We start from the raw sequence: 23880 nt of genomic DNA, 5'->3' as shown, positions 1-23880 counted from the left end.
AACCTATTTCTACGCCAGTGATGCCAGTCTTTTTAGATATTTATCTAAAATTCATCCACTGACCAAGAAGTAAGTTTAATTTACTTCTGAAAATGAAATTTTGAGAAATTGATGAAAAGCTTAATGAACATGGGGATTTGTCACCATTAAAAGCAGAATGACAGGCAGAAACCTCCAGCACTTTTTGAATTGTTAGCTCTCAGGATTCTTATGTCAATAATTGGTTGGCTTTACTCTTACAAGAAGTGTCACCTCATACCTTTTATCACAAGCATTTATTCTCTGGAATTTCTATGAACACAGTAAGATTAATAGAAATTGGACTCTAATGAAGAAACTCAGGACATTAGGATTATTCCAATTAAGGTAATAGGACAGAAGACTGGATGGCTTGAGGATATATATATTCATTCCTTTTTTATAAATAGAAGAGATGCTGCAAAATCACATACAAATGCAAACGTTCTGAAAATGGATAACTATTATTACAAGCCTTGCATTCTGTCATCGGCATAATAAAAACTGAAAAATCTACCTGGCAGGCTAGAGTGGTCAGCCTATTGGAAAGGCACCTGCACCAATCTTAGATCTGCTAGGAAAAATTGTTTAGAGCAGCGGTTCTCAAACTTTACCCTTCATCAAAATTACCTGAAAAGTTTGTTAAAATAGATTGTTGGACCATCCCTCCAGAGTTTCAGAGTCAGTAGGTCTGGGTGGGATCTAAGAGTTCTCATTCATACCAAGTTTCTGGGTAAAATTGATGCTACTTGTTTGGTAAGTGCTGGTGTCCATGGCAAGTAACATCTAAACTGAGACATGAAGGAGATATAGGATTTAGCAAAACACTGTGTTTGTATAGGTGGGAGGAGGGACGGTGAGGAAAGCTGAGGGCAAAGGCTCTGATAGAGGATGACTGCATATCATCCAGAAGGACCTGAAGAATTATAGGATGTAGAGAGTGTGGAGAGATGCGCCTGCAGAGGTGAGGAGGAACCAATTTTTAGAAGTGTTTTACCATACTAAATTTTGGTGGAGAGCCAGGGATTGTAAACAGGGAAGCAACACGATCAGATGTACAATAGTGAAAGACCATGTTGTCCATTGTAGAGTGTGGATTGAAGGTGGGCAAGACCAGTAAGGAGACTAGCTAGGAAGCTACTATAGGAATGAGTTGGTGGCCAGGAGCTATAATAGTGGCAGTGAGGATGGAGAAAAATAGAAGAATTTGAAAGATACTTAAGAGGTAGACATTAAATGCTTAATGATTCATTTGATTGCTGGAATGTGGATAAGGGAGAAAAATCAGTTTATTCCTAAGCTTCTGCTTTGTACAGTTAGACAGGGCTGTGACACAACAGCAAAGTGGGTTGGAGAAGGAAGAAATGGAGAGAGGGGTGATTTTGTTTCAGGCCCTGCTGATGTGCAGTAGGACACTGAATATACAGGGATTGAGCCCAGGAGAGTGATCTGAACTGGAGATATAGAGGTGGGACTTGCTGGCCTATAGATGATAACTGAGATAGGGGAGCCAATGGAGTTGCTTGGGTGCAATATGTAGTGATAATATAACATGGCCACATTTAGGAGATCCTTGGAAACACTGCCATTCAAGGGGCAGACTGATGTAGAGAAGTCTGCAATAGAGACTGAAAAGGAGCTAGCCAAGAAGTAGGAAGAAAGTAGGAAGAGAGAACTAGGAAGAAAACCAAGAGAATGTGACATCATGGAAGCTGAGGGTTCCAGCCACACCAAAAGCTGGGGAGAGACCATGTAAAATAAGAAGTGAACAATATCAATTAGCTCTTGGAGGAAGGTCATGGATAACCCAAGTACAAGTTCTTACGGTGAGCTATATAGCTTGAACCAGAAATGTATAGAAAATGAGAAAACAGAGGCAGATGAATATAATGACAATTTCTGGGTTGCCCTTTTTCTTTGTCATCTCAGAATGATTCCCATGAATTTATCTGCTGTTAATGAAAATTGAATGTACGCTTTAAGTATGCCTTTTCATGTCCTTTGCCCACTTTTTGATGGGGTTGTTTGTTTTTTTCTTGTAAATTTGTTTGAGTTCATTGTATATTCTGGATATTAGCCCTTTGTCAGATGAGTAGGTTGCAAAAATGTACATGAACAGACACTTCTCAAAAGAAGACATTTATGCAGCCAGAAAACACATGAAGAAATGCTCATCATCACTGGCCATCAGAGAAATGCAAATCAAAACCACAGTGAGATACCATCTCACACCAGTTAGAATGGCCATCATTAAAAAATCAGGAAACAACAGGTGCTGGAGAGGATGTGGAGAAATAGGAACACTTTTACACTGTTGGTGGGACTGTAAACTAGTTCAACCATTGTGGAAGTCAGTGTGGCGATTCCTCAGGGATCTAGAACTGGAAATACCATTTGACCCAGCCATCCCATTACTGGGTATATACCCAAAGGACTATAAATCATGCTGCTATAAAGACACATGCACACGTATGTTTATTGTGGCACTATTCACAATAGCAAAGACTTGGAACCAACCCAAATGTCCAACAACAATAGACTGGATTAAGAAAATGTGGCACATATACACCATGGAATACTATGCAGCCATAAAAAATGATGAGTTTGTGTCCTTTGTAGGGACATGGATGAAACTGGAAAACATCATTCTCAGTAAACTATTGCAAGGACAAAAAACCAAACACCGCATGTTCTCACTCATAGGTGGGAATTGAACAATGAGAACTCATGGACACAGGAAGGGGAACATCACATTCCGGGTACTGTTGTGGGGTGGGGGGCGGGGGGGGTGGGGACAGCATTAGGAGATATACCTAATGCTAAATGACGAGCTAATGGGTGCAGGAAATCAACATGGCACATGGATACATATGTAACAAACCTGCACATTGTGCACATGTACCCTAAAACCTAAAGTATAATAAAAAAAAAATATGCCTTTTCATATTAAATTTTGGAAGTTTCTTGCAGTCTTCCCATATATGTTGGGCTTTCCTTCAGAAATAGTGAAACCTTCTGAACTCATGGTCTCCTGAAGATCTATGAAAAAATAGTGGAAAAGTCATCCATATAGGAAGTCCAATGATTTGAATTTTTTTCTACAGTTGTATTTCATACAAATGCATGTCTATGTATTCTTTTTTGTAGTCTGGCCTCTAGGCTTAAGACAATCCTAGAAAAATGCATCTTATTCCATTTTACAAAAACCAATATCTTGAAGTGCTTAGATTGAAGTGTAGAGTTGTGTTTATTGTGTTTTCTATTATTTGAAAGCCAGTAAAATTAATAATGGAAGACTCATGAGGGATTTTGCTTTGGTTTTGCTCTCTTGAAATGAGATTATAGGGATTTGACAATCTTGAATTCTCAAGCTATACAATAAATACCCAAAGGGCCATCTAGAAAATATGAACATTTCTGATAATTTGGAAATGGGATTTCTTGAGTAGAAGGTTACTATAACTGGAATCGTAGGTTTCCTTTGCAAAAGACAAAACTTAACTGATTAAGAAGTATTTTAAAGGAGACAGTTAACAAATCCACTATTAGCTCTCTATGAGATTTAAAGTTTCGATGGGAATTGTGAAACTCAAGTATCAAAAAAATATTTATCACATTTTGACCATGGAAAGAATATATAGTTCATAACTGTTTTTTCTCTGAAGCACTGTTTCTCAACCTGATGAAAACTCCTTGCCTTAACTTGAAAACTCCGTAGGAGTTGCTGGGTATTGAGAACCAAACTTTGCCTCCTGCCGACCAGTTCCCCCTACTGTCCCTACTTCAAGACAACTTGTATTTCCCTGCTTTTGATTCCCATCAATTAGAATATCCCCTTATATCTTTTCCACTTTCCTTCATTCCTACCTATTGATATCCCCCAAAGCCCAGATCAAATACTACCTGTTCTATTGGGTTAGTAGATTTGCTAGCCACATACAATATATAATGTTAGCTATTGCATATGGTAGCTATTTGCAAACTTACTTCTAGTTAAATTGTAAGTTTCTAGAGACAAAAATTATATCTTACATCTTCCACGTTGCCTAGCATGATGCCTAACATATGGCTGTCACTATATAAATGTTTGTTCATTAAATTTAAAATGTTTACATTAAGAGTAAAGCTAGAATTTGGAAACATTTTCTCTTTTTCTGCCCTTGCCAAACTATGGAAGAAAAGTGGATCAGGTTCTCTCTGGAGAATGTAGTCATTCAAAATTTAGAATTCATCCAGGTTCAACCAGAAACAAATATGTGTACATTGTGATTACAACTTTCTCCTACAGAAAATAAGATTGGAATTGGCAAAAATATTAATTTTCCAAGAAATTTCTCTTATTTCTAAGGCAGAATTCTTGAATCTTTTAATCTGCTAATTACAATGGAAACCTTCTTATCCAATATAACTGGACTTCGTGTTATATTTGGTCAATTTGTTGAAGTTTTTTAAAGTAGAAAAGCATTTAAAAAGTATATAGATACTGTAATTTAAAACACATAATTACTCACCAGTCTTTTTGAAATAAGGCCTCTTTTTGACTATGGGTTTGATAGTTAGAGTTCATTGTTCTCTCTATAGCATAAATCACCAAAATGTATTATCTACTGCATTGTGTTAAATGTTTTTGAAGTAATCTGAGTGTAGAATTTTTCTAGCTTTTTGTTTATTGACCACTCTTTATTTTAAAATTTCATTTCCACTAAGTTAACATTTTATTTTAATGTTTTATTTTTATCTTTCCAAAGCATTCAAGAGAGATTTCATAGAAATAAGTCTCCTTACCTGGGTGCGGTGGCTCTCGCCTGTAATAATCCCAGCACTTTGGGAGGCCAAGGCGGGCGGATCACCTGAGGTCAGGAGTTCAAGACCAGCCTGGCCAACATGGTGAAACCCCGTCTCTACTAAAAAAATACAAAAATTAGCCAGGCATGGTGGCACATGCCTGTAGTCCCACCTACTTGGGAGGCTGAGGCAAGAGAATAATCGCTTGAACCTAGGACATGGAGGTTGCAGTGAGCTGAGATGGCACCACTTCACTCCAGCCTGGGTGATAAAGTGAGACTCTGTCTTAAAAAAAAATAAAATAGTCTCCTTTTGTTTCATAATCACGTATAATTATTTAATTATAACAGTGGGCATAATTGGGAACAAATACACCTGATTCATAACAAATAGTAATTAAACTGGTTGGAGCAGAAGTGCTTAGGCATAGTGAAGATATTACCTGCCAGTGTTAGCGTTCCCAGTGTTAGCATTACTACGACATGGATGGCACTTAATATATTGCATATACAGAATGGACAGTGTTAATCTGGGGAACTGATGAGATGGAGCATGGTTAAGAGATCTTCTGTTTTACTTGTATCTGTTACTGTATTTCTGACATTGTTCCACAGAAAAATTGAGAAGTATTTTGTTAATAATTAACTTTTCCCTCTGTCCTGAAGGACAGTGGGGTTAATTTAATGGATGTGTTGTGTTAATTCAGGGAGAATTGCCAAAGGTCTATATATGGAGGAAAAACATAGCATAGTACATCTAGGCTATTTCAGGTATATTGGCTTCATTTCTAGATTTAGAATAATCTTTATAAAAAATTCATGACTTAAAATTATTCAGAGAATGAAGTGAAGAATAGAACATTGAGAAAATGTGTATTTTTATTCTTTGTGGAAATTGATTACAGATACTCTCACAGTATCATAAGGCTTATGGTGGTTTATGTCAAATCATAATTTTGTAACATCAAATATCAGAATGGGGTAGGGAGTTAAAATCAGCCGAGAATATTCTAGAAATGAAATTGAAGAATGGGTAGAGAATTCCTATAGTAAGGGTACATTTTGTCTTCACAAAATATTTAGAGATAGAACAGTGCTTAGATATCATCTAATCTAGTAGTTCTCAACTCAGGCTATTCATCTGAGACATATACAGAAAAAAACTTACTTTTTAAAAATCACATTTCCTATAGGTCATCCCAATTTTCTTCCTTAATGCAATGACCTTAGTCTACCTAATGTTTAAATATTTCTCTCATTTTTATTATTACCTCGTATTATTTTTGGTAATATGATAAAATGACCATGAAAGTAGGTAATATGGAATGATTTTCAGAAAATATCTTTAATAACGTTCTACTATAAAAACAACTGGTTCAAGGAAGTTTTTTTGTTTGTTAGTTTAATATTGTAAAATACAACCACTTACTTTCAGGACTATTTTTTGATCCCCCAGAAACCTTGTTTGAGCAATGTTTGCCTACGGATCTTTCTAAAGTCCTGAGAATTTTCCTTGAATTAAGACACGCTCAAAGACATCCCACTATATATGAACCTATTGATGTAATGGACTCTAATGTAAGATATTTGTTTTACTACTGGAAGATAAACTAAGATAAAGTTAAATAAAAACATGAGCAATACTGTTTCTGGATTTTCTCATGTTAAAACTCTGCATAAGCCAGGCACAGTGGCACGTGCCTGGAGTCTCAGCTACTTGGCACGTGCCTGGAGTCTCAGCTACTTGGAACACTGAGGCGAGAGGAATGCTTGAGCCAGGAGTTCAAGGATGCAGTACACTAGGATTGTGCCTGTGAATAGCCACTGCATTCCAGCATGGGCAACATAGCGAGACCCTGTCTCTAAAACAAAAACAAATACAAAACAAAGTAAACTCTGATTAGCTAGATTTTGGCGGGTTTACATTTTACCTAGAAAAATAAGTTATTTTAGAGTTATACTTTCTGAATGTTAGGTTTGCTTTCACATTTGAACTTTTGCTTTTCTAGGGTTTTGAAGGTGTTTCTTTCACGAACGGCTCAACGAATTCCATATATGACTGGTGGACGGGTCATGAGGATGCTGGCAGTAATACTCTTGGTAGTGTTTTGGTTTCTCATTGGCTGGACTTCATCTGTGTGCCAGAATTTGGAGAAACAGATTTCACTTATTGGCCAGGGACACACATCCGATCACCTCATCTTCAATATGTGCCTCATTGACCGCTGGGACTACATGACAGCAGTTGGTATGTGGTCACTTGTTTCGTGTGATGGTCTTACCATTTTTCAGTAGCATTAAAACTGACTTCTTTAAAAGTCTTGCCAGACTCTTTAGTAAAGCCTAAACTAATCTCCCCTAATGTAATTCTGGTAAAATAACATGAAAATGGCAGTAATGGCATGTGAAATGCAAACTTTTTCTGGAAGTTTCTATTGTTTTTCAAAGATATATAGCTTTGTTGATAAACTGTAATCAAATAAATCAGAAAGGAGAAATGAGTAATGGCAACTTCTGTGTATAAAGAGCTTACTTTTTTCATTCTTATCAATTGGTCCCCATTTGATTAATATTAGCTATTCTCTTGATTTATTTCCTTACTTGGGAGAAAAAAGGAAGCATGCTGGTTTTTTAAATAAAATGTTGGCCCTATAATATATCAGACTTGATATGTAGGGCACTCTTTGTAAAAATATTGTCTCTGCAAAATTTCTGATTAATCTGTCTTTCCTTTGCTGACCTCAAAAGATAAGTTATTTATAATTCTCTGGAGGTTTAGAATTACACAAAGACTAAGCCATGCTCCATGAATGTAGTAAGTGCTATGTGGCTGAGAATCTGGAGAACTTTGAAGAGCTGTATCATGGCTTGGGCCCAAAACACGGATTATTTTTCTGGCAGCCCAGTGTTTTGAAAAGAGGAGGAGGAAAATACATAGGAATTTTTCTGTTGCTCATATTAGTCTATTTTAAACTAAGTCCCTAAACATACAAAAAAAGGGATATTTTATACAGGACAAACCTTAACTGTATTTGGCAGATATAAAAAATAGAAACATGAGTTTGATTCCCATTTTTTGCAATTGTTGGCTAAATAGTCTTTTGCTGGAAGCTAATAAAATGTGTATTTAAGAGTTCAAATGGAGGAATATTTTTCTGGGCAAGATATTTTAGGAGTCTTATAAACCTGATATCTGTAATAGTGAAGCAATATGGGTATGTAAAGAGAATTATTATAATATAAAGCTTATTAAATTTTGGGTAATATAACTATCAGAAGATAAATCATGGCACTAAGATAGGAAGTGATTCTGATCTTGACTTTAGTCTGGATATGAAAATTAAATTGTATAGATAAAAAATTTCTGCTCATCCTAACATTATTTTATGCTCTCAATGCAAGTTAACCAAATAGGAAAAATCATTTCCTTGTATTCTTACGAAGCAAAGGCCACTAGTTTCTATTTTTGTGTTACAAAAAAAAAAAAAAAAAAAAAAAAACTCAAAATACATGATGACACAAACAAGCAGATAGCATGGCCTATTCACCAAGAATTTTTTTACGCATTGGAATTGAGATGCGTTTAAGACCTTTAAAAAATTTATTTTGTACTCCAAAGAGGATATTTGTGATTTCTATGTAGAAATATATAGAAATATATAATTGATAGTAACCTGTATAAAGTCATTATTCCTTTCATTAGATAGCTTATTATTGATTCACATAGATGCATGAGAATTATTAAAAATTATTAAAAAGCAAAGTTAGGTGGTGAAGATTCTTGGTGCAATAGTAGTTTAGTAAAAGCAGAAGCAGTTTGGACCTCAGGAACCTTTTATAAAAGACAAGTTCTTTAACCATGGGTAATATTTATATTACTGTAAAGAGGTGTAAAGAACATTCATTTTATAAGAACAGTGAAGGTCTGGGCATGGGGACTTACGCCTGTAATCCCAGCACTTTGGGAGGCCAAGGTGGGTGAATCACAAGGTCAGGAGTTTGAGACCAGCCTGACCAGCATGGTGAAACACCATCGCTACTAAAAATACAAAAATTAGCCAGACATGGTGGTACACTCCTATAATCCCAGCTACTTGGGAGGCTGAGGCAGAAGAATCACTTGAACCCAACAGGCAGAGGTTGCAGTAGGCCGAAATCATGCCACTGCACTCCAGGCTGGGAGACAGAATGAGACTTTGTCTCAAAAAAAAAAAAAAAATAGTGAAGGATGGGCCAGGGGCAGTGGCTTGCACCTGTAATCCCAGCTACTCAAGAGGCTGAGGCGTGAGAACTGCTTGAACCTGGGAGGTGGAGAGTGCAGTGAGCTGAGATCATACCACTGCCCTCCAGTCTGGGCAACAGAGCAAGACTCCATTTCAAAAAAAAAAAAATTAGTGAAGGATGGAAGTGGGTAGAAATTGTATGAAACATGGAAGAAATGCCTACCTAGAAAATAAGATAATGATGGAATACATTGTGAGTAATGCTGGATGGTTGAGTATATTGTGAGTTTATTAAATATACTGTTAATAATACTGTACGGTTAAGTTTATTGAAAATGTCTTAAAGGAATTTAGAGAAGCAGAAAAGTGATATAACGAATCGGTAAATTCAATCAAGATGACTATAAGGATGTATTTTTTTTTTTTTAATGAAACATACCAAACTCACCAAATTCAGGGCTTTGGGAGTTGGAATCATTAGAAGGGAGAAAAAGCGGCTCTCAAAGTGTGGCCCCAGAACCCACAGCAGCTGCATCACCTGGGGACTTGTTAGAAATGCAGATTCTTAGAGCCCACTCTGACTTCCTCAATCAGACACTCCCAGATAGATAGTGGAGCCCAACAATCTGTGTTGCGTAAGCATTCCAGGTGATTCTCATATTACTGTAAAGTACAGAACTGCTGACTCCGTGGAGGGAATCAGATGAACTTATGAGAACACAAAGATAACTAATCTCAATAGTGCCCTGGCCATTCCATTCACTCTCACTGTTCCCCTGATCAAACACTAGAAACATTGTTTGCAATTATTATTTCAAATCCCCTTTTCATACCTCCAAACTCTTCATGTTTCTCTTTTCTCTTAGATGACTTCTACTTGAAAAAAAAAAAAAAAAAAAAAAAAACAGGAGCCATACAATAGAAATGTCTTCAAATTCCTGCCTTCATGTCTATAAATCTTCCCATATCCACATTTATTATCTTTTCTCCTTCATATTATCTAAGGTAACACCACAACCTGTGCCAGACTCATCTAACATTTTGGCCCCCTCATCTCCAGTGGCCACTCTCACTTTATATGAACTTTCTGTTATCTAAAACTCCCCTACCTCCAAAATCAGTCATTGAAGACATTGAAGAATCTGTTTTTTTTCCAGTAGCTTTTGGGGTACAGGTGGCTTTGGTTACATGGATGAATTGTATACTGGTGAAGTCTGAAATTTTACTGCACCTGTCACCCAAGGTAGTGTACATTGTACCCAGTCTATAGTATTTTATCCCTTACCCCCTAACCCCTTCTGAGTCTCCAGTGTCCATTATACCACTCTGTATGCCTTTGTGTGCCCATAGCTCACCTCCTACTTATAAATGAGGATGTACGGGATTTGGTTTTTCATTCCTGAATTATGAAGAACTTCATTCTGACCACAACCCATTCCTAGCTCATTTACTTCCTCTACAATAGCTCTTCGGTAACACAGACTGTTTTCGTTGTACTTTACTCCTCCTAAATTCTGCTGTCCTCCAGAGAGAATGCTTACCAGATAGCAGATTTTTCCACTTGCAGTAATGGAACTATGAAAAGAAAATGGGCATTTTTAAAAGACATTAATTTTGAATAATACCGGGAAAGAGGACATAGAGAGTAATGACGACCCTGAGATAGTGCAAGAGAAAATGAAGATTCATAGCTTGAGATGGCTGCAGGGCATGCAGTTCCTCAGGCAATAACCAGGTCTCAGTTAAAGAGGTAACGAGAAGCTAAGAGAAGAGATTGATGATAGTGGTAGGATCTAGGTCATGGCTTCAGGAATGAGATAGAAGTATCAAAACTTAAGAGGCAGAAATTAAACTAATACCCCTAAAGGTGTTAGGCAATAACATTAGGGTCTCTTAGAAAATCAAGACTCGTGATGAGAGGGCAGGGACCAAGAAGTAAGAGGAAGTTAAATTTTGGGTGGTGTTTTTGTCATCTCACAGTCATTGTTTGCAAGTCCTATAAACTACTGTAACATGTTAGTTCCCATAGTGTGCTATAGTGACACTGTTCTCAAAAAAAAAAAGGGGCACATAATTTTTAAAAATAATATTTGGAATTAGGACTGTCTTAAGAAATCTGAGACATGTGGTTATTGTAATTATTTTTCACACTATCCTAATAAAAGTTTTCATTTATTTCTCTCTCAGCATGCAGCATCAATATTTAACCTCTCTTAATTTAATGGTTTCTAATGTGTAGTGTGTGCCTTTTTACAGTCTCTTTATAGAGCACTATAAGTAACATGTTTTTCATAGACTGTTAATCAAAAATAAATCCATATATCTTCAGTCAGCTAGAAAACCTGTACTGAACACTAAATTATTTCCTGGATCCTAAGCGGAAATGTTCCCATGTAGGAAGGGACTGTAGAGAGGGAGGAAATCGGCTTAACAGTGAGGGTGGTGGGAAAACTTTCTCAAGAAGCTGTGTGCACTTACATTAGTGTCAAGTGTTGTTCAGAAAAAAAGAAAAAGTGATGGTTAAATACATTGGTACATTTGCGTTCTGGGATCAGCTTTACCCGTCAAAAACAATCCCTTTTTCAAAGTAAGAAATCATTTGAGAGAGTGAAATACTAGTTTTTCCACTGAAGTAGAGCTCTGGCTAGAAATATGGGTCATACATTCAAAGACCGGGTTCATTCTATTTTTGCTCATTGCACAGGGCTGCTCCAAAACTGTGCAGATAGATGGTTTTCCTACCACAAGTGTTTCAAAAGAGAAAACGCATATCGAAAATAGGTTGGAAAAATCTCAGAACCTACAAGAGCCACAGTTTCTTCTTTGAAGAAATGATTTTAAAACATAGAAGGGGGAAAATGGTTTTCAGAATCACGTTGTCATTTATGTCCGTTTATAATTTTCAATCATTTTGTTTGTTAGTCCTATATAAAAAAAAAGAGATAAGATTTAATGGAAAAAATAAGGATAAAGACTTTGCTACATGGACATTGGACCATGTGAGAAGTGCTTTTCAGGCAGAGTAATCAGTTTTTCTTAACAAATGACTTTTTCATCTGGTGGAAAGAGAGTTTTAAAATTCGGATGTTCCAAGACATTTCTAGATGAGATTGTAATTCCTACGAACATTTAAACTGCCATACCTTTTTCAGAATCATCTACATCTATAATAACGTACATACTATAGTACTTACACTACTCATCATTGTATGACTTAGTACCCTGAACTTTTCTGAGTACATTTAAATATATTTTCTGTAGCTCACTGAAGACAAAAGAATCTTTCCATCTGCTCCTCCCTCTTGTAGCTACGTGCTCCTCAGCAACATGGCCTAAGTTGTTCACACTTATCCCTAACACCGACAGAGAACCCGCCAGGTGTAGGATCTTGAAAAATATTTGTTGAAAGAACAAAGCAGTCAGCTGTCTTTATCTGGTGATATTTTCTATTGTCAGACTTAGACCAGTACGAGGAAACATGTTAAAGCTAAAGACTGTGGAAGTCATACACTTGTCCCCAGCTTCATTTTCAGTCCCCAGCTTCATTTTCATGGTAAATGTATAAGTTCAAATTTAGGGGGAGGTATTTTGGAGCAAGTTATAGAAACTAATGGATAATTGCTGGCCATTTTATGAAACTCTACCTTTGACTTCTCCAACAGTCATAATAGATTGGTACAAATTTGCATGGCAAAGGAAAACTATAACTTAAAAAAGATTACATAGTGTAATTACAAATATTGAAGCAGAATAAAATAGATTTAATGAACATTTTTATTATTTCACTGTTGTCCTTCCTAGAGCTATCTAAAGAATAAAGGGGTTGGCTGGGCACGGTGGCTCATGACTGTGATCCCAGCACTTTGGGAGGCTGAGGCGGGCAGATCACGAGGTCAGGAGATCGAGACCATCCTGGCTAACACAGTGAAACCCCGTCTCTACTAAAAATACAAAAAAACATTAGCTGGGCATGGTGGCGGGCGCCTATAATCCCAGCTACTCAGGAGGCTGAGGTAGGAGAATGGCGTGAACCTGGGAGACAGAGTTGTTTGCAGTGAGCCAAGATCACCCCACTGCACTCCAGCCTGGGTGACAGAGTAAGACTCCGTCTCAAAAAATACTACTAATAATAAAAAAGATTAAAGGGGTTGAGGCTGGGAAACATTCTCCTAAATTAATGAAGAAAACAAATCAATGTATCATGTAATACTCATTTTGGAAACTGTTGGTAGTACAACTGTCAGTCTTTTTTTTTTTTTTCTAAATCTTCCTACCCTGGTTGGTAAATTGGCAATTGTCCACGTTCAGGATTTTTTGCAATAACATTAAACTTGTCATATTAAAAAGTCAAAACTTTCTTCCCCTATGAGTTTTCTAATTGGATAATACAAACTGACAAATAAGTAGAATTGACTTCTCATGCCTGAATTAACTGTTACAATTTCACCCCTAGAGTCAAATAGACCAGATCTTGACACCTAGATTTAGATATCCCAGGCAGGCAGGACCTCCAGTATGGGGCACCCCAATTTAAAATACATTTATTTTATAACAGAGATAGTGATGTAATGGAGTTCATCCGTTGACATATGTAGTTGGATAGCACTCAGTTTGTGATTACACATTTAGAACATACATTGAAGATACTGAAGCAGAACCAGTGACCGAGATAAGCTAGAACAAGTGGGCAGATTCTCACCTTACCTGCAAGAAACAACAAGACCGCAAAAAAGTAGCTAATAAATGGTAGCATCGAGGACATTTAGAACTTCCCTTCCGTGGTTAAATCTGCACATCAAACTTTAATATTGACCCAGGCAAGCACTGAGCTGTTTCCACAGTTTCTTCCAGAAGTTAGGTGATGATAGAATGTTATAAAAAGTTATGTAATTGAGAATAAATCTATTTTACTGCCCTTCTGGCACAATATATCCAAAAAGCCCTATCTAGGTTTCTATTCATCCTCTATCATCTCCTGTAATTCTTTCTTTCTGTATCACTGATATAGCCTAACTCTTCTTAACAGCATTTATATGATCTAATAACTGTTCTCTGATAGGAACCCTGTTATAAATTAAGTTCTCTCCCCCTACCCTCCACCTCTTCATAGCTGTGAAAGTCCACTGATACATGAGGAGTCTTATGGTTCTGGAAACTCAGAGCTTGACATCGCTTGTTATATATTTTATTCACCACATTGAAAACAAAGACGTAAATGAAAATACAAGCAATAATTAAACAGGTATGATAGGCTTGAATCTAATTCCATTTGGAAATTTTTAAATATCTGTGCTTTTAGTGAATTCCAGCATGATTACTCCACTGTTCAAAAGTATTAGTTTCCACGGATTTCACATAATATAAAATATTGCCACTATAGAAAATACAGTCTTTATTCTTCTTTATTGACATGCTTTTCTCCTTTGTTCTTTTCTCTTTCCTGGTACAATATTTTTAACACACACAAAAAAACAGGCAGTGTGTTCAGTAATTTAATTAGTCATATGCCAATGTTTAGAAAGAACTGAGAAAAATACAGCAACTTCCTCGCTGAGTTATATAAGGAAATTCTAAAATAGCAATTGTTTTTAAGGATTTAAATACTTAATTACCCTAGAAGATTAGGCTTTATTATGACAGGTGAAATGTGATATAAGCACCATTTAATGAACGTTACAGAAAATAGATTAGACTTTCTCTTCATCTGATAGATTAACGTTCTTTATTTAGATTCATTACATACATTTTCTTTTACTCCAATATGTCATATGCCTTAATGCACACTGCATTACTTGTTACTATTTTAAACATATATTTTTATTAAAAAAAATTTTTTTTTGAGTCAGGGTCTCCCTCTGTCACCCCGGCTGGAGTGCAGTGGTGTGATCATAGCTCACTACAGCTTCGAACTTCTGGACTCAAGCCATTCTTCTGCCTCACCCTCCCAAGTAGTTGGGACTACAGGTGTGCCACCATATGCCCAGCTAATTTTTAAAACATTATTTTTATTAGAGACAGACTTGCTGTGTTGACCAGGCTGGTCTCAAACTCTTGGCCTCAAACAATCCTCCCTCCCAAGCTACTGGGATTACAGGCATGAGCCACCATGTGTGACCTTAAACATGTATTTTTAATTTTCAAAGCATAAAAGCCTGACCACATTGTCTTCGCTCAGGGCTACATCACTAGAAACTACACATGCTTCTCAAAGCACTTGCTTGAGTGTCTTCAGAATGATGGAACTGGGAGTTCTTATTTATATACCACCTCTTCTGAAAAGTGCTCTACTTTCTCTTTGCCCTTTAGCACAGTTCAAATAACTGTGCCTCAAAGAAGTAAAACAGTTTTCCACAAAGGCAGAATGTAAATAATAAATAAATAACCCCCCACAGCAGTCTTCATGGTAGCCCGCCAGCTAGCACTTCAAATAGTATGTGTGAATTTCTAGTGATGCACCCCAAGGGAAGGCAGATCACTAGTCCAAGCTACCAGGCTTTCATAAAAGATCAAAAATCAGACACTTTGATAATAGTAGCAAGTGATCCCATATCCAGCTCCCTCCCTAAACAATACCCATGCAAATGACAGTGTATTAGTTCATTTTCACACTGCTGATAAAGACATACCTGAGACTGGGTAGTTTATTTTAAAAAAGAAGTTTAACGGACTCACAGTTCCATGTGGCTAGGGAGGCCTCACAGTCGTGGTGGAAGGTGAAAGGCACGTCTTAAATGGCGGCAAAGACAGAATGAGAACCAAGTGAAAGGGGTTTCACTTTATAAAACCATCAGATCTCCCGAGACTTACCCCAAGAATAGTATGGCAGAAAATACCCTCATGATTCAATTATCTCCCATGGTGGGGTGGGGGGTCTCTCCCATAACACATGGGAATTACAGGAGCTACAATTCAAGATGAGATTTGGGTGAGGACACAGCCAAACCATATCAGACAGAGAGACAAAGTGGAAGACATAGCCTGCTCCTCTGACCTGGACCCTGTGCTCTGAGAGGACTTCCACCTGAGTCTGCCTTTGTGAGCTCATCATGTCTCCACTCTTTAATGTGTATCCATAAACTCTGAGGTAGCTGAGTTTTGCCAGAGTTCTGTCACCCCATGTGAAACTAAAAACTTAAATGTATATGCCAGAGAGAGAGAACAGTATACTCTCCCTACCCTTTTTACTTAAGATGCAATGGAGAATAAGGAAAAAATATCTTGGTCCCCATTCTAGCAATGTGTGAACAGAAGCAATGAAGAAAAGCCAGCCTGTAAATGTGTGGCCACTCTGTCAGTTCTGGCCTCAGAGAGCCCCCGGCTGCTAGGGAGTGGTAAGAGAATAGAGTAATCAAGTCACTCTGTGACTTCATACAGTTGATATGATTGACTGTGTTACTCCCCATTATCCCAACAGTATCTCTGACCCAAACTTGACATTTCATCATTCAAGATCATTACTCCTGCGTTTTTAAAGGAGTTACAAGTTCTACAATAAAACCTTCACAAAGGTAGATAATGTACAAAATACATTTAGCACAGTGCCTGGTCCATTCAACAGATGTCAGGTATGAAATCAGATTAATTGAGGGGACAAAAAGTACTTCTGAGGAGAGCTCCTTTAATTACCACAGGCTATTCAAGTCTAATTAATGTATCAGCTGTTCTAAATACAAACAATTTTGCTGCCTGGAAAAATATTTGTTTTCTTCAGTAGGATAAAAATATTTCCAAGGGTTAAGAAAATCTCAGCCAAGAATGTAATTTAGGGAGCACTGATCAGGAACCAAGAGACTCGGATTCTAGGTTCCAATCTGCTGCTCACAGGGCGAGTACAGCTGGAGAACGGAGGTTCTCTGCAGACATATCCTATAGCCCATGCCGCCCATCCCAGGGCTCCGTGCTTCCAGAGAGCTGGGAAGGGAACACACACCCAGCCTCCATTGTCCTAGTTGTCAAATGCACTGTAACTTGCGACGTCTTCTGCATGCTTCTCTATCTCGGAGCTGAATCAACTGACTTTAAGGCCAGCAGAATAATAGCAGCTCACCAACTACCTGCCTCTCCCAGCAGCACAGACACTCAAAAATGTACCTGTTCACTACATGGTCTAATAAAGTCACTTGTAACTTAACAATTCTATCAGAAGAGACATTCTCATTGTTTTAATCAGGGTAACTCATAATTGGCTTTATTTTAGCCAAAGAAGAGCCAGATAACCACCTAGAATATCTAGAGCTTATAATATAATATAAATACTTATTATTTATATTCAAGCTTCTTTATACTAGCTGAAGCCTAGAATCTGGAATTGAAAGTATTCAAGAATTATTGAAGTTGTTTGATTTAACACTTAGTGATAACCTCTGTGCCACCCACTCTGTCATTAGAAAGAAAACAAAATGAGTTATCCTGGGTAGAATTGTAAATTTTTTTTTTTTTACTTTAACCATGAATTTTTTAAGTGGATAAGATATAGAGAAAAATAGAAGAGGACATTAAAAGAGACAATTGAGAAATAAAACCTAAATGTTTTATCATTTATGTACTTATTTATGCTGTGTAAAGATAATTTTTAATGGGGCCAAGCAGGGTAAAGTGTTATTAATACAAAATGCCTTTGCGACATGGTAAATCAGAGTACCACAGCTTGAGTGGCATTTGCACTTTGAAGTTGTTTTTCTCTCAGCTTTTGTGGGTGGTCTAGGATCACAGAACTGGAGCACTTTCAGTGTCAAAGAATTTATACAAATTTTCATTTCCTTGCTTGCTCCAGCCATTTGAAAAAATAACTTGAAAATACTCTCATTATAGTATATTAATTTTTCAAACGCTATGGTAGTTAACTTTTAAACTGAGTGTTATTCCATACAGATTAAAAAGAAAGACTTCAGTTTCTGAAAGCCCTATTTGGATCTCGAAATATAAATGCAGTCCTTTTTGTAACTATACTCATGCCTTTCATCAAAATTATTTAACACCAGAAATTATTTTCTAAAGAAGAAGCACAACACGTATTTCAACTCCCACGTAATAACACCGCAAATTTGGTAACATCTGCATATTTTCTTTACTAATTGCAGTGCTAGTCTGAAGTTAATTATATGAAACTGATTTTTTCCCCAAGCACAACTTTTATGTATCACATTTAGTTTAATTGGTACTTCGAATAATAAATTGTTTTTCAGCTACAGCATATTGTTTGGTATTGCTAATGAAATGATTTTAATGTTCAACTGAGCTATTATGAGAAATCTTATTTTGTCTTATATTTTTAAATATAATTCTCCATTGTAGCACACTAATTAACCTGATAACTACTTTTCTTTTTTTGAATCTTCAGTATAACATTATGTAAAAACTGTGTGGTAAGTAGTAGGAGATACTGTTTTCATAATGCAGCTACATGTGAATCCTTCAACTACAACATATTTTTGTGCTGGTCGTACTTAATAATACTTTTGCATTCACCATTCTTTTGTGCCAAGCACAGTACCACAAACTCAGTAGTGCATCAGTTTCAGATTAACACAGTTAATGATGCCAGTATGATCTTTAGATCACTTATAAGCCTGTTTAAGGAAAAACGAGACAAAATAAAAATCTAACAGTTTGTCTGAGCAAAGATCAATTCATGAATCGGGAAGCACCAAAACCAAAGGGAAGTTGTGGGTTTTGCTGTGGCAGCCTGAGCATTGAACTTTTATAGGCTGGAGATGGAAGCAAAATTTAAAAAACAAACAAAACAAAACAAACTACTTGATTGGCTAGAGTTGTTTGCCTTATTTGGATATTGTCCAGTGGGAGGTCCCACGCTACAAAACCAATCAGCTATTTGGCTATGATTGGCTGAAGTTACAAAGAATGCTTCTACCTTTAGTTTCTGTTTCTATGCCTGGAAGCCTTATGCAAGCAAATAGAAACTAAAGGCTAATGGCTTGCTTATTTTCCTTTAACAGGCCCTGCAATGTTAGATGGAGGGGCAAGATAACAGAAAGTCTCCATCTCTAATGACTTAAGCATGAAACTGACATCATTTAGACTTACTCAACAATTATTTACTAAATCTTATCTACATTGTCCCAGTACTGTTGCTACCACCTATGTGGGCAAAGGGAGAAAAAAACTGAAAAACTCAGTTCCTGCCCCATAGTTCGTAACTAGTTGGGATGGGTGTCAACTAACAAAACCCCATGAACAATTTTCTTCCAATTATATGTTGGGTGGTATTCTCTGCATTGTGCTGTATACATAAAAACTATAAAGATACTAGAGGGAAGAAAATTCAGTGTAGGTTAGAATCATTTCAGGAGGCTTTGTGATAGAAATAGGACTTCAACTGAACGTTGAAAAATTGATTACGATTTTTCCACCTGAAATTCTAGTTCCCACTAGAAATGAGAGCAATAGTGTGAGCAAGACCGATAGCTCAGAAGCAAGACCAAGATTTGGAACAGGCCAGGAGCGGTGGCTCACGCCTGTAATCCTAGCACTTTGGTAGGCCAAGGTGAGTGGATTGCTTGAGGCCAGAAGTTTGAGACGAGCCTGGCCAACATGCCAAAACCCCATCTCTACTAAAATTACAAAAATTAGCCGGGCATGGTGGCACATGCCTGTAATCTCTGCTGCTCAGATGGCTGAGGCACAGGAATCATTTGAACCCTGGAGGCAGAGGTTGCAGTGTGCCAAGATCATGCCACAACACTCCAGCCTGGGTGACAGACCAAGACCCTGTCTCAAAAAAATAAAAATATAAAAAGATTTGGAGTGTTCAGAGGATAAGGAGACCTTCTAGGTCTGCTCAAATAGTTTATGCTGGGGAGTATTGAGATGTCATGTTAGATATATATTATGAAGTCAAATTGTAGAGGCCTAGGAATGCCAGGATAACAGGATTTGTGAAATAGTGAGCCACTGAACATTTCTGAATGAAGATGCATTGATGCCTCACAGAAGGCTGACCCGAAGGCCACAGACCACAGTAGAAGTCAAGGTCTAGAAACCACAAGCAAAAATAAATAAAGTCAAGCAACATGGGCAGCTAACGTGAAGGCTGTGCAGTAAGATAGTGTTGAAAGTAAGGCCATAAGGTCTTTTCCTTTGGGACGGGAATTATTTCCAGGGTTGTCAGTAGGTAAAGTAGGTATGCATGAATTTTTTTTTTTTTTTTTTTTTGAGGCATAGTCTCACTCTGTCACCCAGGCTGGAGTGCAGTGGCATGACCTCAGCTCACTGAGGCCTCCACTTCCTGGTCTCAGGCAATTCTCCTGCCTCAGCCTCCTGAGTAGCTGGGACCACAGGCATGTGCCACCGCACCAGCCTAATTTTTTGAATTTTTACTAGAGACAGGGTTTCACCATTGTTGGCCAGGCTTGTCTTGAACTACTGACCAGCCTGATCCACCTGCCTCAGCCTCTCAAAGTGCTGGGATTACAGGTGTGAGCCATTGTGCCCGGCCCAGTATGCATGAACCTTCTGATGGAGATGTGACTGGGTTAACCCAAATGCAGTGGCACAGATGTGGACAAGTCCCGATATGATCAAAATGGAGTTTCAGAAAAATGAACCTGTTATTGTTATGAAGAATGTGTTAACACAGGTGAAACTGTTACTGAAATGCCAGGGTTTCAGTCTAGGTCCTACTGATCACTGTACAGACAGCCAATCCCTGAGACAACAATATTGCCAGGGAAAAAGGCTTTAATCAGGTACTATAGCCAAGGAGGTGGGAGATCAGTCTGAATTCCGTCTTCCTGACTGACTAAAATTAGAGGTTTATGTAGCAGGGAAGAAATGTAACCATGTGTGGAAAACAGGAATTAGGGAGGGGTAACAAAGAGAAGCTGGTCAACAGGAAGCAGGTGGTTGGTTAGGCAATCATGATGGGTGAGGGATCTGGTATCTCATTGTCCAGATGCAGTGATCTGGTAAGTTTCAGCTCCTTGATTCTATCTGGAAGACTGATGGTTGGTTTCCTGAAAAAGGAACTCAGATATGACAAATGTAACCTTTTCAAATTTTAAGATGGGGAGAATCAATTTCTATTTTTATTCAAAGAAACCATAAATATCAGTTCTGTGGGACAATTAGAACAGTTTCAAAGTCAGGTTTAGATAAGCCCTTAAAAAATAATTTCAACAAATAAGGAGTAAACCGATAGGGGCTTAGGCAAAGATTGTTATTGTGGGCATTGAGAGGAATTAATACATCTGAGAAATGAAGAAAGAAATGTAGAAATGAAAGGTGGAGATTTCAAACCTGGGTAAAGAAGGCAACAGTAATTGCATGGACAGAAATACAAGAGTTGGGAAAGCAAATGGTACATGAAAATCTCAGAGTTACCCAATTCCCTTTTCTCAATCCAATAAAACTTGGCTGGAAACATTCATAGCATGGCCAAGGTCCACCATGCTGAATAAGACAGACCTACACTAGATCTCACTGAGAGTTTGGAGTGACATTAATTGTTTTGTCTTCCGGCTATATCAGGGTTTTAGAGTAGCTCCTGAGACATTTGTTTCTTTAAGCGATTTTGAATAATTAAGGCCCTATCTACCGTTTAAATGCTGATTGAAATATACTGAAACATTGGCAAGGAAAACACCTTGGTTTTTTGATGGATGATCCATGTTTTCAGTGGACATCAATGTTTCTGTTTACAAGAAAGTTCCATCTAGATAATGCATTTGGTGAAATGTTTTCTCCAAATTAGAACTTTCTTATTAATTAGACATTATCTTCCAGAAAGGTCATGCCACTAAGATAGATAAAATGGGTTGTATAGATTATCACTCAAAATGAGATAAAATAGCAATGAGAAAAAAGTCAAATGAAATGTTTAATAATAAAAACCATTTATTTAACAATTACTATGTGCCAGAAACTATGTTAAGTGCTTTATATGCATTATTTGATTTAATTAGCACATAATCACATGAAATACGTACTTTTATTATCCTCATTTTCCAAATGAAGAAATTGACCAGAGAGGTTAAGTAAATTGCCTAAAATTATGCAAACTTATTTAGGGATAGAGCCAGAGTCAGAATTATGTCTAACATGGTGCTGAAGTCGTCATTCTTAGCTGCTACACTGTACTCGTCTCTTCTGGCTTTATAGATCAAACAAGATGATTGTGAATTTTACTAAACCTTTCCACACTCAACGCACGGAAGACATGATTTCTGTCATGTGTGACAAAACAAGGTTTTATTTATAAAATATGCCACTGAATGTTTAGCAACCTGTGTTCTCACATAGCTGGCAATGGTATCTTTGGGCTTAGTGCAGTTAGAACTTAAATTTCTAGGAGCTGCATATAAACATGTTTTAAACTTTTGCTGTTGTTGCCTTGGTAACTTTATTGTGACCTGAGCGTTCCACAAGCATCCTAAACTTAGGTTGGGGATACGGAAAATTATTTTACAATGGTTTTAGGAAAAAGCAAGGTAGTAGCAAAAAATTAGAAGATTCTTAATGCTATTACAACAACAAAGTGTACCTTTAAATGAAATACAATAACAGTGTACCTTTGAAAAATATTCCATAAACTGAATGAAATTTAAAAATATATGGCATTTGTATGTGAATAAGACTTTCTAACCCATCTATTTCTAAAAAACTTATGTTTAATAATAGACAAAATGCATGCTAAAGTAGAATTTTATTTTTTCTTCACCTATAAAAATGATTAAAATAGTTTGTTATTTTCACAGCTGAATCTTTATTCCTCTTGTGGGGTGTTTACCTCTGCTATGCAGTGCGGACAGTCCCATCGGCATTCCATGAGCCCCGCTATATGGCTGTTGCAGTTCACAATGAGCTCATCATCTCTGCTATATTCCATACAATTAGGCAAGTGATCTGTAGAGCTAGTAAATAACTATTTTATTCTTCTGATGAGTTGCAGTTTAAATAGCAAAATTAGATAAGATGCATAATAGACTTAGGAAAGATAGCATTTTATAAGCTGACTAATTTCTTTTACAGATATGGAAAATGAATAGTTTGTTTTTAAAGCTGTTGTTCTTAGTTCCTTCTGCTGTGTTGTTTATTGCTTTCTTCTATTTTGAAGGTTAACTCAATGTTATTGTATTCTTAAGCCACTTATGGAAATGTAATGGAATATTGTTTACAATATGTAGCACTTTTCATTATGAAGATATAATGCAATATGTGCATGTATTGTAAAGCAGATACAGTTAACTCATCTATATTTTCATTCATGTTTAATGGGCTGGTTTATATTTTCAAAATCTCAATATTCATATAGACAACTTATATGTGTGAATTCTGTGGAATTCAAAACACAAAAACTACTTCAGTCTGATGACTAGATTATCATGTGCAGTGGGCTTTGGCACTATTACTCATTCTAGTAATGAATTTCTGGGATAAGAATGTATAGCTTGGTCCTCTATTGTGTGATCATCCCAGATTTCTCTCTAGCAGAGGAGAACAGAGGAGGAAGACAGTGGCTTATCGTGAAGTGAACAAAATGAAACATATATGACTTATCTTCTGAAAATGTGTCCCTGATTCATATTTGAGAATGAAATGAAACTCTCAGGGCAGAACTAAAAGAAGGAATTTTATCATTAAAACAAAAAGATGTCATTCAATTGCTTGACAGATATGGAAAGTTAGGACACACTTAAGAAAATTAGAAATGTTGAATATTTGTCTCTGGCCTCAGTGGAAAGAAGGGATCCCCTTTCTTTGGTTTCTGTTCCTTTTTTGACCTTCAGACTCTTCTGGAGATCAGTGAGAATGGGAGAGGGGGTGGGAGAAGACAGTTGAGGGTTTAGGGGAGTTTTGTAGGATGCCTATCCTCTCTGACTTTAGTCAGCAGTCAGAAG

The 23880-nt window shown here is 37.1% G+C and overlaps 1 protein-coding gene across 1 annotated transcript in view; it reads left to right on the top strand.

Annotated features, from left to right (window-relative positions):
• The window catches only part of GPR158 (G protein-coupled receptor 158), a 400375-nt gene that overhangs the window by 364212 nt on the left and 12283 nt on the right, over positions 1 to 23880 (top strand). The window contains exons 7-8 of the mRNA XM_032144948.2: positions 6812 to 7050; positions 22738 to 22876. Coding sequence (XP_032000839.1) covers positions 6812 to 7050; positions 22738 to 22876 — 378 coding nt within the window. The remainder of the gene's footprint in view (positions 1 to 6811; positions 7051 to 22737; positions 22877 to 23880) is intronic.

This window comes from Hylobates moloch, unplaced genomic scaffold (genome assembly GCF_009828535.3).
Source record: "Hylobates moloch isolate HMO894 unplaced genomic scaffold, HMol_V3 SCAFFOLD_3, whole genome shotgun sequence".
NCBI classification, from domain to species: domain Eukaryota; kingdom Metazoa; phylum Chordata; class Mammalia; order Primates; family Hylobatidae; genus Hylobates; species Hylobates moloch.
The sequence above is the reverse complement of the archived record's forward strand: the minus strand, read 5'-3'. Positions and strand labels throughout refer to the sequence as shown.